Source organism: Neoarius graeffei, chromosome 13 (genome assembly GCF_027579695.1).
Source record: "Neoarius graeffei isolate fNeoGra1 chromosome 13, fNeoGra1.pri, whole genome shotgun sequence".
Lineage (NCBI taxonomy): Eukaryota > Metazoa > Chordata > Actinopteri > Siluriformes > Ariidae > Neoarius > Neoarius graeffei.
The window spans coordinates 28,562,587-28,579,586 of record NC_083581.1 but is presented as its reverse complement, the minus strand read 5'-3'; the positions used below and the strand labels follow the sequence as shown (position 1 = coordinate 28,579,586).

General features: G+C 39.9%; 1 protein-coding gene across 1 annotated transcript in view; it reads left to right on the top strand.

The window, feature by feature from the left end:
• Nucleotides 1-17,000, top strand: part of LOC132895888 (zona pellucida sperm-binding protein 3 receptor-like) — a 94,501-nt gene that overhangs the window by 66,090 nt on the left and 11,411 nt on the right. The window contains exons 8-12 of the mRNA XM_060936639.1: nucleotides 10,647-10,835; nucleotides 11,011-11,110; nucleotides 11,224-11,300; nucleotides 14,183-14,359; nucleotides 14,771-14,953. Coding sequence (XP_060792622.1) covers nucleotides 10,647-10,835; nucleotides 11,011-11,110; nucleotides 11,224-11,300; nucleotides 14,183-14,359; nucleotides 14,771-14,953 — 726 coding nt within the window. The remainder of the gene's footprint in view (nucleotides 1-10,646; nucleotides 10,836-11,010; nucleotides 11,111-11,223; nucleotides 11,301-14,182; nucleotides 14,360-14,770; nucleotides 14,954-17,000) is intronic.

Genomic DNA, 17,000 nt, shown 5'->3' with positions numbered 1-17,000 from the left:
AACCAGCACCAGCACTGGCCCCGAACCAGCCCTGGAACTGATTTGGTGGAAAGGGGGTATGTGTGATTCCAAGTGAAAATTGTCGCTAATTCGCATATTTTATCGCAATTGTTGTGTCTCCAACTTGTCGCAGCCCAGTGAGATACTGGCTTAAAGGTGGGGTATGAGATTTTTTTCAGGAGTATTTTTTACCATATTGCTTGAAAAGCTCCTCACACCCATGTTGCAAGCAGTACAATAGAAGGTTTCACCCAAAAATGAAATATTTTAATCCAGTCTACAGTGTAAAATAAAGGAAAAACGCCATCAAATCCTATCGAGGTACCACCTCAAAATGATTGGATACTGACACGTCAATCAGACTGAAGCCCTCGAGCAGTCTGTCCCTTCTGTGTGTGTGTGTGTGAGAGAGCGAGCAGAGTGTCACACAGAGCGCAGGAGTTTCTCAGTGCGCTCCCTCCAAACAATGGGGATTTACACGAAAACGGAAGGAGATCTCATCTCATCTCATTATCTCTAGCCGCTTTATCCTTCTACAGGGTCGCAGGCAAGCTGGAGCCTATCCCAGCTGACTATGGGCGAAAGGCGGGGTACACCCTGGACAAGTCGCCAGGTCATCACAGGGCTGACACATAGACACAGACAACCATTCACACACACACACCTACGGTCAATTTAGAGTCACCAGTTAACCTAACCTGCATGTCTTTGGACTGTGGGGGAAACCGGAGCACCCGGAGGAAACCCATGCGGACACGGGGAGAACATGCAAACTCCGCACAGAAAGGCCCTCGCCGGCCCCGGGGCTCGAACCCAGGACCTTCTTGCTGTGAGGCGACAGCGCTAACCACTACACCACCGTGCCGCCCACGGAAGGAGATATTCACAAAATTCTTTCACAGTGAGTGCCACAAGGATCTCCTGAACACACTGATGTAATTATTTTGTCTGTAGTGTAAAAAATGAGGTCACTAGAGCGAGTTAAAAACAAGTGACTTTTCTGCCAAGTTTATAATGGCAGTCTATGTGGCTGCGCGGCTGTCCTCTTTTCACTTTCAGGCTTCTCATTCAAAAACTGCAAGTCCTATCTTGTAGGTAGACACATTGTGTGAATCAGGACAAGTGTGGCTACTACTTTTGAGAAAATTATGTGTGTGGAGTGAAAATTGGGGCTGAAAACACAGTTTAAATGAGAAAGTTTGAGCTATTTTTCCAAGCTCTCTACACTCTGCTCCACTGGTGTGTAACGCAATAGACACCCATTATAAAGGCTGATTTTCTCAGGCTTTATAAGGGTGGGAGCATGGCGAGGGCGGGCGTGTTTCTTTTCAAAATATGGCTTGCGGGAACCGTTATTCCAGAATCTCATACCCCACCTTTAAGGTATTTTTCATGATGCGAGCAATGTACAAACGCTTTGTCAACTGGTAGACCACTAGTCTGGTTAACACCAGACCATATCACAAGTGAAATATGGTCTGGAATCCACCTATTGAATTTCTCGTAGGGGAGGTGTGGTTTACGATTGTCAACGGCCGTTTATTGGACGTTGCGAATGTCTATCATTTGGCGTATACGTAGCCCATGGCAAATCATGGCAGTTGTACCCGGTGATGTAGTTAGAGCGACGAAGAAGAGAAGGAAAGAGAAAGAGAAGGCAAAACAAAACTGTTCTTTTTTTAAAACAAACTTTCGCTCTAAACTATTCAGAACAGTGTCTAAAGCTTGATCGAAAGTTTGGTTCGTATCGCTCGCCGCCATGTTAAATGTGATCTGTAAACAGTCCCAAATAAACTACAAGCTTCCGTTTGTCGAGTAGTACGCGTCACCGTCTTTCCACCCCTCCCCACTCTCTGATTGGCTCCCTAACTCAGGCGAGCCTTTAGACCATAGTTTCCATGCTGTCTTTTCAGATCGGAACGATTGTGCAAAGCAGCATGGGATTTCCCAGGCTAGTAGACCACCAGCTAAAGTTTTGAATAACTAATGAGGCGGATGTGACGTCACGTGAAACCCAGCAATTCGCTGTGACGCAATGTATGAGTTACTATGTGTTTTGACCCATTCGGCATTCCATGGGACTTCCACAACAAAAGTCGTGCCAAAAACAAACAACTAAGGTAAATGAATAACAACGAGCTGATGACAAAACACATGATAATATAACCAACTGCGAATTTACTGGAAACAGTTTACTACCGTCATTAAGGAGGAGTCTTTATTTGTGTGGTTTTATCATAAGGGCGTAACCTCAGAATACTTCCGGTTATTCACACAGGAACTAGCGCTAAATTAATAGGTTCAGGAGAGCTGTTTCTAACTGAAAGGTAAGATCTAATTTTGGTTTGTTGATAGTACATGAATTTCTCTGGGTAAAATTGGAAGTAGTCTAGTTTAACATTAATCCTTGTTTCAAGTCAGGAGTTTCTGTTTGCCATTTTGTTTTCTTAGCCTTAGCTTAGCTTAGCTGAATGAGCACACACGAAGACTGTAACTGTTCAGCCTCAGTTTGGGTAAACTAAGTGAAATTTATTAAAGTTGTTAATTATATTAGCCAACGCTAGGTATCCTGGTGCTTAAAGTTTTTAAAATTAGTTTCATTATAGTTTAGTTAGTTAGATGACGAAGCCGGAAAGGAATATGCGACAAGTTTGCTTGTCATGTTTTTGGTTAGCAAACTATATTTTCTGTGAATCAGATATATTGAAAATACAGACCATCCTTTAATGAAAATACTCCTAAAAACAGCATACACTATACTAGGAGGAAAAAAAACTTAAATATAAATAAAATATATAAATATAATGGTCAACAAAATCTGTTTACAATATAATCTAAAAATGTATATAAAATACTTGCTTATGACGTAATGGCTGCAAGAGCAATGGATTTAAAATGATTTAAATTTACATCATTTATAGGTAAATTATTCCATGTTATCGTCCTTGGATAAAAAGAACTTAAAAACATTATTTGATACACTGATTTGATGAAAAGGACGAGTGTTTGGTAGTCTAGTAGCTCTTGTAATTTGCCATCTTTTCTTTCAATGTATTTACACAAAAACATTTTGGGAGGACTTTTTGGACTGGAGCCCTTTCTTCTAAAATCCAGCTACAGGACACACCCTGGACAACATAACATTTGGGACGAATCTTAAGGATTCACAAGCAGTGTTATAAATAATTTACTATCACTCTCGAAATATTTCATTCACTGCTCAAAATGGAAAAAACTAAAGCCTGTTTTCACTGTGTTCAAAAAACATCTTGTAGAAAATTCTCTCACTGCCTTAGTGTATGAAATGCAAAAAAAGCAATGTCACTCTTGAATGCATTTGATCATTTGAAAATATTTGAAGACTTCTAATGGTAATTATACAACTGTGTGAATGGGAGTGTTTTGTTTTACCCTGTGCCTTGAACATTTTTGTTCACTCATGCAACATATTTGTATGCATTAATGTTTGTATACCTGAACATTTGCGATAAAAAAAAAGTTTTTGGTTAGCAGATAACATTAGCGTGTAAAAACGGATAATTTACTGGACTATTAAGACCCTATAAAGCCAACTTAAATTACTAAAATATATACAACTCACTCAAAAACTTTAACCTAACCATCTGTGTGTGTGGGGCGGCACGGTGGTGTAGTGGTTAGCGCTGTCGCCTCACAGCAAGAAGGTCCTGGGTTCGAGCCCCGGGGCCGGCGAGGGCCTTTCTGTGTGGAGTTTGCATGTTCTCCCCGTGTCCGCGTGGGTTTCCTCCGGGCAAAGACATGCAGGTTAGGTTAACTGGTGACTCTAAATTGACCATAGGTGTGAATGTGAGTGTGAATGGTTGTCTGTGTCTATGTGTCAGCCCTGTGATGACCTGGCGACTTGTCCAGGGTGTACCCCGCCTTTCGCCCATAGTCAGCTGGGATAGGCTCCAGCTTGCCTGCGACCCTGTAGAAGGATAAAGCGGCTAGAGATAATGAGATGAGATCTGTGTGTGTGCTTAGTGAAAAATAAAACAAGTCGCTTAAACCTGTTTTAGCCAGATATCTAAATGTTTGGTTTTGAACCACTGTCGAAAAGACAACACCTTTTAAAAATGAATTTAAGCAGGTTGTTTATCTCATTTTTAAGACGACACATTTAAATCATTTTTTTAAATAAGGAAGTAAATGTAGAGCTCTTTTCCACAATGCTATAAATCCATTTTGATTGTTTTCAGAAAAATGACATTTACCCAGACCCATAAATTTTTCAAATATTTAATTTATCCTGTTATAATAGATAGTTGGTTCAGTCTGAACATTTTCAACAATTGACAAATCTAACAGTGCTATTGATTATAAATCCAAAGTTGTTTATATATTTTTTCAAAACGCTATAAATCCACTCATTCTTTTTTCAAAATTTTTTTTCTGTCTTTGTTTTTAAAACAAGAGGACATGCTGTAGATATTACAATATCAGGAACTTATCATACAATTTATAATAAAATCAAATAAATTATATAAACACTTTAACATTCATTCATTTATGTTTAAGCTTACGTTTTAAGACTGTCCACCACAGAAAACAACTAACTAACAAATGGCCAGTTAGTTCAATTTTTTAAATGCAGTCCATTCAAAGTGCCACCTTAAATAGCATGATAAAACCACTAATTAAATAACAATAATCAACATCGATAGAACGCTGACCGAACTCTGATTGATTGGTCTAGAGGAAATGTCGCACTCAGCCAAAAAACGGGTGGAGAAAAGTAAAGCCTTACTTTTTTTAAGTAAAGTTTTGGAAAGAAACTACAATTTGCAGCACATACCGTACAAAACAAGGAAATATAGCGATTTGGCATGACACATTAATGGAGCAGTGAATAGGCTCAGGACACAGCAGAATAGCGTGACGAACTCGTTTTTTTTTAATTTGGCCTTTATCGAGTTTTGGAAAAGAGCTCTTCAGATACAATCTAGAGCTATCTAGTTAACTTGTGCTTTTCCCTCTTAACTGGGCAACTAAACAATATTATTGACTTTGTTCCAGAATTGAATTGAATTGTGGAAGTTGGAGTGAAATAACATTAAAACGATGTGGAAGACACCGAGCTACAGTCTGATCATCCTCATGTGTCTCATGAAGTTTGGAGAAATTCGAGGTACAAGCTGGTTTGTTATTATTATTATAGATTAATGTCATAATTCATCATTTATACCTTGTTCTGCTATATGTCTAGATATTGTGTTTATCCTGCTTTTCACTTAAAATCCTACAAGTACTAATAATCTGAACAATGGTCAAGAAAATTGTATAACCACAAGTGTATTTTGTAGCTGAAAAATAATTAATAGTTTAGGGGTGAAAACAAAATGCTCGTCTGTGATCACATGCAGATTTTCAGGTGGAAAGTAGGCACAGAACAAGTCACTAGATGATGTCATGGGCTAATCTGACTCACCCTGATGATTTGCATGGGGGGAGAAAACAGGCAACATGCTTATAGAGGATGTTCACTGAAGTCACAGGTTTTTATCACACAGCATCTGCCATGTTCTTGGGTAAACAAAGAAACATGGCCACGATAGTTTATAAAGAAAATTGAGAGGACTGCAGTGTCTCTGAAATGATTAAAAATTTATATTATACCAGCAGATCGTGTTACATCAAAAAGCTGAAACATGCAGGCATCACAGAGCCATATAATTTACCCACAAACCCATCCGTCCATTATCCGTAACCGCTTATCCTGTGCAGGGTCATGGGCAAGCTGGAGCCTATCCCAGCTGAGTATGGGCGAGAGGTGGGGTACACCCTGGACAAGTTGCCAGGTCATCACAGGGCTGATACATAGAGACAACCATTCACACCTATGGTCAATTTAGAGCTGCGAATTAAACTAATTTGCATGTCTTTTGGACTGTGGGGGAAACCGGAGCACCCGGAGGAAACCTACGCAGACACAGAGAACATGCAAACTCCACGCAGAAAGGCCCCCGTCGGCCCGGGGCTCGAACCCAGGACCTTCTTGCTGTGAGGCGACAGTGCTAACCACTACACCACCTTGCCATTCAATTTACCCAGAAATGCATTTATTTATTATTTGTTCTGCACACTGTTCTGGGTATGTGTATGCGCTCATTGCTCACTTGTGCACACGTACATATGTTCACTTTTTCAGATGGGTTAGGCCACACCAATTCAATTAGTTGGTTCTCGGAATCGCCGCTTGAAGCAAATGCAAAATGAAGAAAAAAATAAAATCGAAATCAAACTCCAGCCAACAGAAAAGGTCACGTGACGTCGAAAACCAATCAAATCGCCCCTTTAACTTTCGATAAAGACTTGTGGAAGAAACATGCCTGTGGAGGGGAGTCCTGCAAAGCCTGTGTTTGTGATTTTTAGGATATTCAGCGAACAGAAGCGTAAAATCTTTGACAGGTGTGTTGAAATTCTGTTTACTGGTTTGCCTGTATTGTTTGGTCTATTTCCACCGCTAATTTTACCATCAGAGCATTTTTTTTTACATTTTATTTTTATTTCGCCTGCTCGCTTCATATTTTTCCTGAAAAAATCCAAGAACCAACTAATTAAATTGGTGTGGCCTTAAATGTAGAGGATGAATTTCGCTGTGCATGACTGTACAGGTGACAAAAACAAAGGCGACGGCTTCTTAATTTACCCACAAATATATTTATTCTACTTGAAAAGTGTACGGCTACCCAGCTACTGGATTTGGGATACTACAACATCCTGAACTATTTAGTATTTGGATTTCTAAATATACCAGAGATGCAAAAGTACAGATGCTGACCAATATTTTGAGGCAGGTTTCATGCCGGAATATTATGGGAAATTCCCGATAAAGAAAAATACCTTATGGTAAAGGTAAGCTCAGACATGGACTTCTGATAGTAATAAATAAGCCAGAGCCTAGATCTAGGATATTTTATGGTGTTTAGCCAAGTCTACATTATCAGTACATAACAAACATGCTGCTGGTCGAGCCATAATTAGGTCTAATGAAATATATCGCGTCCAAAGCCCACATCCATATATACATTTTCACGTTACGCAGAGCTTTCACACTAACCTGATATAAAATGTTCTCCGCATGCATGGGAATACTTTATCATCCAGTCTTCCTGTTTAACTTCAGCTCGTCATTTTTCTTGTCTTTCTGGGTTCACTAGGAAGCGGTGAAAAGTTAGACCAGGCTTATCTCCACATCTGTTATTACATCCAAAAGCACTACAGATCTCTGGCATTATTTTAGATGTAACTTCTACAAGTTTATCTGTAGATGTACTGAATTTGGCTTGCAATCACTCACGTACACTTGTGCTGGTCGTTGTCAAACACAAAGCTTGCCTGGCAACATGGCCATCCAAACAAATCTGCGGTTATGAAGCCTTGTCACTCAGTAGCCATTTTGATAATGCTCCCAGGTAGTTATTTCAGGCTAACAAGACCAGGTTCCTGTCTAAATGAATGAGGAGAGAGACATAACTGCACTTTCAGTGGCCACCGGGACATAAATCTGCATGTATAGAATTACCAGTCAAATATGATAACCACTTAAAAGGTTTGGTTATTTTTAGATGATTTTTTTTCCCCCCCAAAAAATAAGATTTAAAAATATTTTATCCCCACAGGTATTTGTACTACGCATACACAACTGTGCGCTTGTATCAGGAACATCAACCACATGGTTGGATTAATATGTTCTCTGGTTTGGCAGATGATTAACTTTTTGGGGAGAGGGCCGTGATGTGTGCATACAACTGCTGTGTTTGGTTGTTACAGAATTTTCCCATAGATTTCTATTCAGGATTCTTAAAGTGGACCGTCTCCTCCCTTTATAACATCTCTGAAACAGTTCATACGAAAAAGGAAGAGTTTCTGAAGAATAGAATAACTATTTACATATGAATTAAAAAAAAAAAAGGGTTTCAAAAAGAAGCAGTGTTGGGTAGGCCATACACTGGGAGACTTTGGAAACGGAGTGGTTTTTTTTTTTGCAAATTCGATAAATAAAAACTTTTAAAAATTCAACAAATTGAATCCTTAAAGATGAATGTAAACAAACCAGCAAAATGACTGGAGCAATTTGTGAAAAATGCTGTAATAATTCTTGGGGGAAAAAAGTTCCTATCAAATACTTTCTTTCCATATTGGCTTTTTTGGGGGGGGTATTTGTTTTGGGGATTTTGTTTTCGAGTAGTTATTATTTTGTCCTCAGTTGGTTCAGCAAAATGCTCCGCCATTTTGTTTTTCTCTACTCACGGTCTTGGAGCTGATAGCCTAGTAGTAGAGTAGCCAATCAGAGTGCACGATTGCTCACGCAGTGAATGTGGACAGAATAATGTAGTTTATTCACGTTACAAGCTTCAAAGACGCATTTGACACGTTTGATTTCAAGTCGGCAGCAGAGGACTTTGCCGCAATGAAAAAAGGAGAAAATAAAATGTTACCTGATAGCCTATAGTCTACATGTGAAGCCATGTAGACCTCCCCCCGCCCTTTTTTTTTTTTTTTTTTAAACAGGCGACGGATGTTTCATCATCGCCTATATTTTAACAGCTAATATTGAAGTTTTGCTCAATCGTTTGCTCAAGCTGTTCATTACATGGTCAAAGCTGATTTGAGGGCTTTGTCATTCTTTTGTCAACCTGCGTGTCCAGTATATTTGTGTTTAAGTGAGACTGTTACTGAAATGTGACTGGACTGAAGTTCAGATTTGTCCAGTAAAATAAATTCTGTCTAGACACTGGACAAGGAAGGGAAAAAATAAAACCTTGGTTTCAACATATTGCTGTTTTTTCCCCACCTTTAGCGTTATCATCTTTCTCTGTGAAATGAATCCGTGCATTGGATGCTTTCTTCCTCTCTGCCAGTCTCCAGATGTAGAATTTGACCTCATGACGTATGAGTTTTTGCAATGTACAACCATCAAAAAAAAAACATGCTGGCATCGGTAAAAGGCATTGATGGTCTCGGAGGCATACGATTCTGATGGATCGGACAATTTGGAACTGGTTCTCAACTGGACCCAGTTCCCGATTCCCATCTCTATTTATAGTTCACTCACTTAAACATTAAGCTATGTTCAGCCTGTCGGTCCAAATCGGATTTATGTGCATATCCGATTGGAATCTGATCTGAACAGGCAAAAATCGCACGAGATCTGATTTTCACAAATTCACCTTCGTATGAGGTTTGAAATATAATTCAAGTCACATTTGTCAATCTGTTTAGGTCTGACAGTTCTGATGGGATTTCAGGTGGAGGATTTAACTTTATTTATTAAACAACTGAGACTTGACTGCACGTAAGGTTCATGTGTACATCACACGTACAGGAAACACACTGGCTTGTTGGTGCAGGCAAGCTTCCTCCATTTCTGACGCTGTCTCTTTATTTGTATAAAACCTGCAGCATGCTTCTACATCGCCGTATGGTAAATAACCAAGCCTGTTTTATTACCCTCCATTTTGGTTTGTCAACTACTACTACTTTCAGGTGCAATTTGCCATTACTACTTCCAGGGCAAGTCAACTATAGCAACCGATGTGAATAAACTGCCCATGCCACGCGCACTAATGCAGCCCCATACCATCAGAGATGCAGGCTTCTGAACTGAGCGCTGATAACTTGGGTCGGCCTTCTCCTCTTTAGTCCGAATGACACGGCGTCCCTGATTTCCATAAAGAACTTCACATTTTGATTCGTCTGACCACAGAACAGTTTTCCACTTTGCCACAGTCCATTTTAAATGAGCCTTGGCCCAGAGAAGACGTCTGCGCTTCTGGATCATGTTTAGATACGGCTTCTTCTTTGAACTATAGAGTTTTAGCTGGCAACGGCGGATGGCACGGTGAATTGTGTTCACAGATGATGTTCTCTGGAAATATTCCTGAGCCCATTTTGTGATTTCCAATACAGAAGCATGCCTGTATGTGATGCAGTGCCGTCTAAGGGCCTGAAGATCACGGGCACTCAGTGTGGTTTTCCGGCCTTGACCCTTACGCACAGAGATTCTTCCAGATTCTCTGAATCTTTTGATGATATGTACTGTAGATGATGATATGTTCAAACTCTTTGCAATTTTACACTGTCGAACTCCTTTCTGATATTGCTCCACTATTTGTCGGCGCAGAATTAGGGGGATTGGTGATCCTCTTTCCATCTTTACTTCTGAGAGCCGCTGCCACTCCAAGATGCTCTTTTTATACCCAGTCATGTTAATGACCTATTGCCAATTGACCTAATGAGTTGCAATTTGGTCCTCCAGCTGTTCCTTTTTTTTTTTTTTGTACCTTTAACTTTTCCAGCCTCTTATTGCCCCTGTCCCAACTATTTTGAGATGTGTTGCTGTCATGAAATTTCAAATGAGCCAATATTTGGCATGAAATTTCAAAATGTCTCACTTTCGACATTTGATATGTTGTCTATGTTCTATTGTGAATACAATATCAGTTTTTGAGATTTGTAAATTATTGCATTCCATTTTTATTTACAATTTGAACTTTGTCCCAACTTTTTTGGAATCGGGGTTGTACACCATTGCACTATGGTATTACTCATTGCATATTAATCCTGATTTGTTTCAACTGTGCTAATATTGTACTGTTATGTTAACTTGTCTGTTATCTTCTCAGCACAATGTGAGAGACCGTTTCTTGAGGGAAACCGGGTTCTCCTTGATGAATCGGGCAAAGATGTTTTCCCTGAGGGAGCCACTGTAACATTCGGATGTTCCACTGGGTATCAGCCTGTGTTATCAAGTAGTTCCAGGTCAATCACCTGCAGTAACAAAAAGTGGACTGAACTAAGCCTTCAGTGCGAAAGTAATTCTCCTTATTGACATTCTCATTCGAGCTTTTTTTTTTAAACAAAATATCCACATATCTATAGCGTTGGTGAACCCAGTTAGTTTTTTAAAGCTGATTTTTGTCTTGCTAATGGTGCAAAGTATGCTAGCTATTTTATTTATTTATTTATTTATTTATTTATTTATTTCAGAAAAGTCCTGTGGAAGTCCGGGTGAAATTGCAAATGGAAGGTATAAAACTCCAGATGGAATTCTGTTTGGTGCAACAGCCACTGCAGAATGTAACCAAGGGTTAGTAAAGCTGTGTTCTTTTCCTTTACTTGGTCTTTAGCCTTTGTTTGAATTTATACACACATGCGCAAAACATGGTTGTATATTGTTGTATAATCCATCTCTGTTTGTAGATATATGGTTGCTGAACTTGGTAAAACTAGAAATTGTCGAGAGAGTGGTTGGGATGGGAGACTTGCAGTGTGTGAAGGTAATTAATCTTATGTTAGGTGGGGGCCAAGCACAAAACTGCATAGTGTTTCAACCTTTTTTTTTTTAATTATAAATTAATCATCATCTGGCTTGGGTGTCTATGGCAGCCCATAGAACTTGATGGTAAAAATTTCAGAAATTCGGTACACTGGTTGGGGACAGTCCCCTGATTCTTGTTCCGGAGTTTTATATTTGCAGCTCGAGTACTCTAGCGCCACTAATGGGTCAAATTTGGAGGTGCATTTATGCATACAACTTTTGAATTATGTTTGATTTTTCAGATTCCTTGGCTCAAGCCAAGTGCAATGCACCCCATGATGCCAATTCTCCATGTTATCGAGAGACCTGTCGACCTGTCTTTTCAACAGCCAATACTAGAAGTTGATGGGTAATTTTCTGCAACGACAAGCTTCAAAATTCCTATTAGAGAAAATTATGATGAAACAAAAGTGAGCAGCGTGAGTTAGATCAAAATAAACGCCAGTGGACAAGTGGGGACCCCAAACAACACAATAAATCTGCATCTCACACGCGTGTTTCTCTGGTACAGTGTTTCCTGTCCCTTATTTCTGAAGTGGGACGTGATTTGCTGCTCAGAACCGACAGCGTGCTCCCATTGGTCAGCGCGTGGCACGACAACCAACCATAGTCCTTGTTTCATACTAAAGCCAGGTTCGGCTGCAGCAATAGAATAAAGGTTGGCCTCCGCAACCAACTTAGCATCTGTACGTTGGGCTGTGTTGTTTGTCTAAGCTATGCCAAGATAGCCATTGAGGACTTCCCATTTGAGGAAGCTGCAGGACTTTTCATGCAGGCTCACCTGAGGTGTGTGTGAAGTCTCTAATCCGAGATGTCCAGAAGCGCTGGCGACCGGTGGTTTTCTCTGGCTACATGGACTGTCTGCGCCGGCTACTCAAGCCCAGAAAAAAATAAAAACTTGCCTTTCAATGTTCAAGCAATTTATATCGTCTCCGCTACCCATAATTTGCTGCAAATCCAATTATTTCACCATGAAATTGTCTTCGATTTGGATCATGACCGGAAGCGATGCTATATTTGTTGATCGATTCTCGCGCTCTGATTGGCTGAGCCAGACCACGTGGCCATGCCGTAACATATGTAGTTATGTTACAGAGCCAGGCAGCGTACTACAGAGGGTAATTGAGAAAGCCAAGCACATACATCTGGAGGGAAATTTCATACATGTTTTGTAAGTATTTTACAGGGAAATGGTTAGTAATTTATTAGCTGAGAATGTGCCAGAAGACACACAAATTAACATTTTCTGTCAGAGCCAATAGAAATCGGCAGCAAAACGGACAAACAGGAAGTGAGGTTGGATCTCTCCCACGCTTTGATATCAAAACCAAACTTGGGAAATGGACTTGGGGTGCCATTTTCATGTACCCTCAATTTTTTTTTTTTTTCTCCTCGTTAGACCACTATGGGTGTTTTTAAACACGTTAGCGGTTATTAGCCCAAACACTTTTTTTTGCTTGTGTTAATGTGTTTGTAATTTATTCTTCTGTCTCCTAATACCATCAGCGTTTCCAAGACCAGGACCTACCAACTTTTCAAGTAAATGTAATTGATCCGGCCACCATACTGTGTTTTTATTAAAATGTTTTTTTTCTTTTTTTCCTTTCTCCTCCCCCCCCTACAGACTACAGTTTGTTCAGTCTTTACCAAATTTGGCACAGATGATCTTCAGATGAAGCCCTATGAAAGTTAGCAGACAGATTTTTATTTTAAAAACCATTCATTTGTTATAGCCTAACAAATTCGGCAGCAAAGCTGCCAAGCAATCAGTTGACCAAAGATTAGCCATGAAACTTAGCCTGGCAAGCAAGACTAAATGTGAATATTTAGTCTGGCCTCGATCCGTAGACATTTCCGAAGCGGGTAGGAGGAACAAACCGCTGTCTTTCAAACTGTCTCTGTGCGTATAGGCCAACGCTCTGACCAATCAGCGCAACAGTGACTGTGACGTAGTCAGAGCGCGCAGTGGGGGAGACCTTGAAATTAAATAATTTTTCAAAATGCGCATTAATTAATAAACAGGTTCTAGATATTTAAGAAGTTTGGAGATAATGACCACAAGTTTGGAATCTGTACCACATACACATTTTTTCCAAGTGTTTTTCAAGGGTTTGCTTAAACTGTTTTTGAGAGTTTTTATTTAGTGGTGTTTGGTGAAATAATTTCCCTTAAATTTAAAATAACGGGAAAATAAGAAACAATCAAAAAGTAATGTTTCAAAGCTGTTTATTAATTCTTCGTACTGCACAAACTAGCCCCATCCTTTTGGCTACGAGCGGAGCCAGCTGGTAGATCAGACTTTTTTGCCATAGCCGGTCGGCAAAACAGCGAAAACGTCCTCCTTGAAAAGGAATGAGCGGAGAGCCTCTTCCTGCTCATGTTTCAACGAAAACTCCAAGTCTAATTCTTCTAAAACTGATTCCAAAGTGGAGTCAAACTAGCACTGTTCACTAGCCCGTAGCCATCTTTCCTGTCGCGCAGCTTTGTCGTCACTCCTGCAAAAGCCCACCCAAAGAATCCAAACAAAAACCTTGCGTTGTGATTGGCGGGCATGATTTGATGCCCGGGGTGTTTTTGTTTATATGGTGCGAGGCTAGACCCATTCGCTAGGCAAAAATATTTTTGGCCGCTAGACGGGTGGGTCTAGTTTACTAGGCTACATGAAACTTGCTGTGAGTGCAAACAGCCATGTCCTTGACAAAATGAGATCAAATTTCCATGGCAAACTATGCCATGCTGGGTGCTTGGCCCCCTCCCCATTGCTGCTTGCAGCTATATTTTTGTGTCAATTTGTAGTAGAAAATTTGTTTGAAGCAACTTGGCATGTTCTTTTCTTTTCAGTGGTTAAGTGTCAACCACCTCCCAGTATACAGAATGGACAGTTTGAGTTCATGGACTCTTATAGTTATGGTGACGTAGTCGAATACTCTTGTAGTAAAGATTACACTCTTGTTGGAGACTCAACAGTAACGTGTTCTGAGAATGGAACATTTCATCCTTCTCCTCCTCGGTGTTTGGGTGAGTTATGAAGAATTACCTGGAAATATATGAACATTAGGGCCCAAGTGATTGATTGATTATGTTCCATATTTTTTAGGATGTTGGAAGTAATGCTTATAAAGCACTGATGTCATAACAGGCGATGTGTTTTTGACCATAATTATTATTTGATAATACCGGTTATCAAAATGTTTTGATCACTGAAATTATAGGTGTTTGCCATATTGTTCACGTACTAAGTGTTTTTATGCCTTTTATGTTTATGAATTTTAAATAAGATTGTTAATGTGTTTTTCCTATAAATTTGCACTTTTTTCCTGTTGAATGTGTTTTTATTACATTTTTTGGAGTTATAAACACAGTTTTCCTGTTTTAAGTTTCACAATCAGGCAAATCAGTCTTTTATATTTCTCTACACTCTCTTTCCAGTAATCAAGTGTGATGCACCTAAAATAAATAATGCAGTTAGAATTGAAGGCAGATCACCACCCTACACATATAAACAGTTTGTGCGGTACAAGTGTAATGAAGGCTACAAAATGGAAGGGAGCGACTTCCTGACCTGTGATGTAGAAGGATGGACTCCTCCTCCTCCAATGTGCATTCGTGCCGGTATGGAACTATGTTTTTATTTGACACAGTTTAAAAAAAAAAGAATTGCAGTTATTAATTTGTCTTCACAAAATCATGAGCCCAATTATTAACTGTCTTGTTCTAAAGAACAATGTGTAAAATGAGCCCAAAGCATCTTGCAAAAGTATTCATCCCCTTAGTGTTTGTCCTGTTTTGTCGCATTACAAGATGGAATTAAAATGGATTTTTGAGGGGTTAGGACCATTTGATTTACACAACATGCCTACCACTTTAAAGGTGCACATTGTTTTATTGTGACACAAACAGTAAATAAAATTAAAAAAAAAATCTGAGTGTGCATAGGTATTCACGCCCCAAAGTCAATACTTTGTAGAGCCACCTTTTGCTGCAATTACAGCTGCAAGTCTCTTGGGGTGTCTCTCTATAAGCGAATTGCGAATCTCGGCCCGCGCAGTGCATTATGGGATCGCTAATTTTTTTTTTTTTTTTGCTACCAAACAGCACTTCAAAATGGCGGAAAGCAGTATTGACAACTACATAAAGTAATCTAAGCCTGCTTTAATCTGTAGGCCTCCTGACTATAATCTATATCTATATGGCCCTTATTATGGGACACGAAGGTGGGTGATATTACAGTAAGATGGAAAGATGTAGTAAACCTGTAGGCCTTTTTCTGCATAATAACTACGTAATATTTTGTTAGAATTGCCAAAAATAAATGACAGACTAAATATCTGAACAAACTTACAACTTTTTGCCATCTTTTACGTCCTTCTGGGTCTTTTTTTCGGTTGGAAATGTAATCAAAACAAACGGAGATTCACATTTACATGACCCATCTTCAGATGTAGGCCCAGTACAATTGTGTGTTTTTTCTTCCACCGCTTAAGTTTATAACTTCCGTTAGTACATTGGTAAAAAGCACAGTGTGCGCCTGTCATAGTTTTACAATTCACTTTAAGGCTTAAGGTTTTTAAGCCAATCGCTATAAAGCTTTAAAGTTCACGGTCCGCTACCTGTCTTCCTATAGTAACTTCAGCGCCTCGGTAGTTCGTTTGGTAGCCGAAATAGTTGACCTAGAAAAGACATGGATGCGTACAAGCGTTGCGCACTTCGCTTATTGGCTTAGCACATCTAGCCACTGGGATTTTTGCCCATTCCTCAAGGCAAAACTGCTCCAACTCCAAGTTAGATGGGTTGCGTTGGTGTACAGCAATCTTCAAGTTATGCCACAGATTCTCAATTGGATTGAGGTCTGGGCTTTGATTAGGCCATTCCATGACATTTAACACTACGTTCACACTGCAGGCTGAAGTGACTCAAATCCGATTTTTTCGCCCATATGTGACCTGTATCCGATCTTTTATTGACAATATGAACGACACAGATCCGATTTTTTTTTTCAAATCCGACCCAGGCCGTTTGGATATGTGGTCCTAATTCCGATTCCTATCCTATCTTTTCATATGCGACTTCAGTCTGAACCTCCAGGTCGCATTCATCCGACTTACACGTCATCAACAAGCCACAAACGTCACTATTCTGCGCTGAAGTAGGCGGCGGGTCTCTCAAAAAAAGTTACAACAACATGGCGCATGACATCAATGCGACTCCGCACCCACACGTTCCTTTGAACGGAGGTTGCAGTCACTACCCCGCAGAACGCCTGAGCCAAAACCCTTGCCCTCTTCCTTCTCAACCTCCTCCTTAACATCAGGCTATTGTGCATGTTCTGGCTCCGTCGCAACAACAACTGCATCATCGCCAGGTGCTCCATGCTGGCTACTGTCATACACAGGAAACTTTAGGTTACTTCCGTAAACACTGGCCATGCTCACTGCGTGTGACGTCGTCGTATCCTGCAATGCGCATGCGGAACACTTTTAGGTCGCTTTTCGTTCATACTGAGGATCACATACAAGTCGCATAAATTTGTTAATGTGAACAACCTCACAAAAAAATGGGAATTGAGCATTAAGCCTTGCAGTGTGAACGTAGTGTAAATGTTTCCCCTTAAACACTCCAGTGTAGCTTTAGCAGGATGTTAAGAGCTGAAGGATGTTAA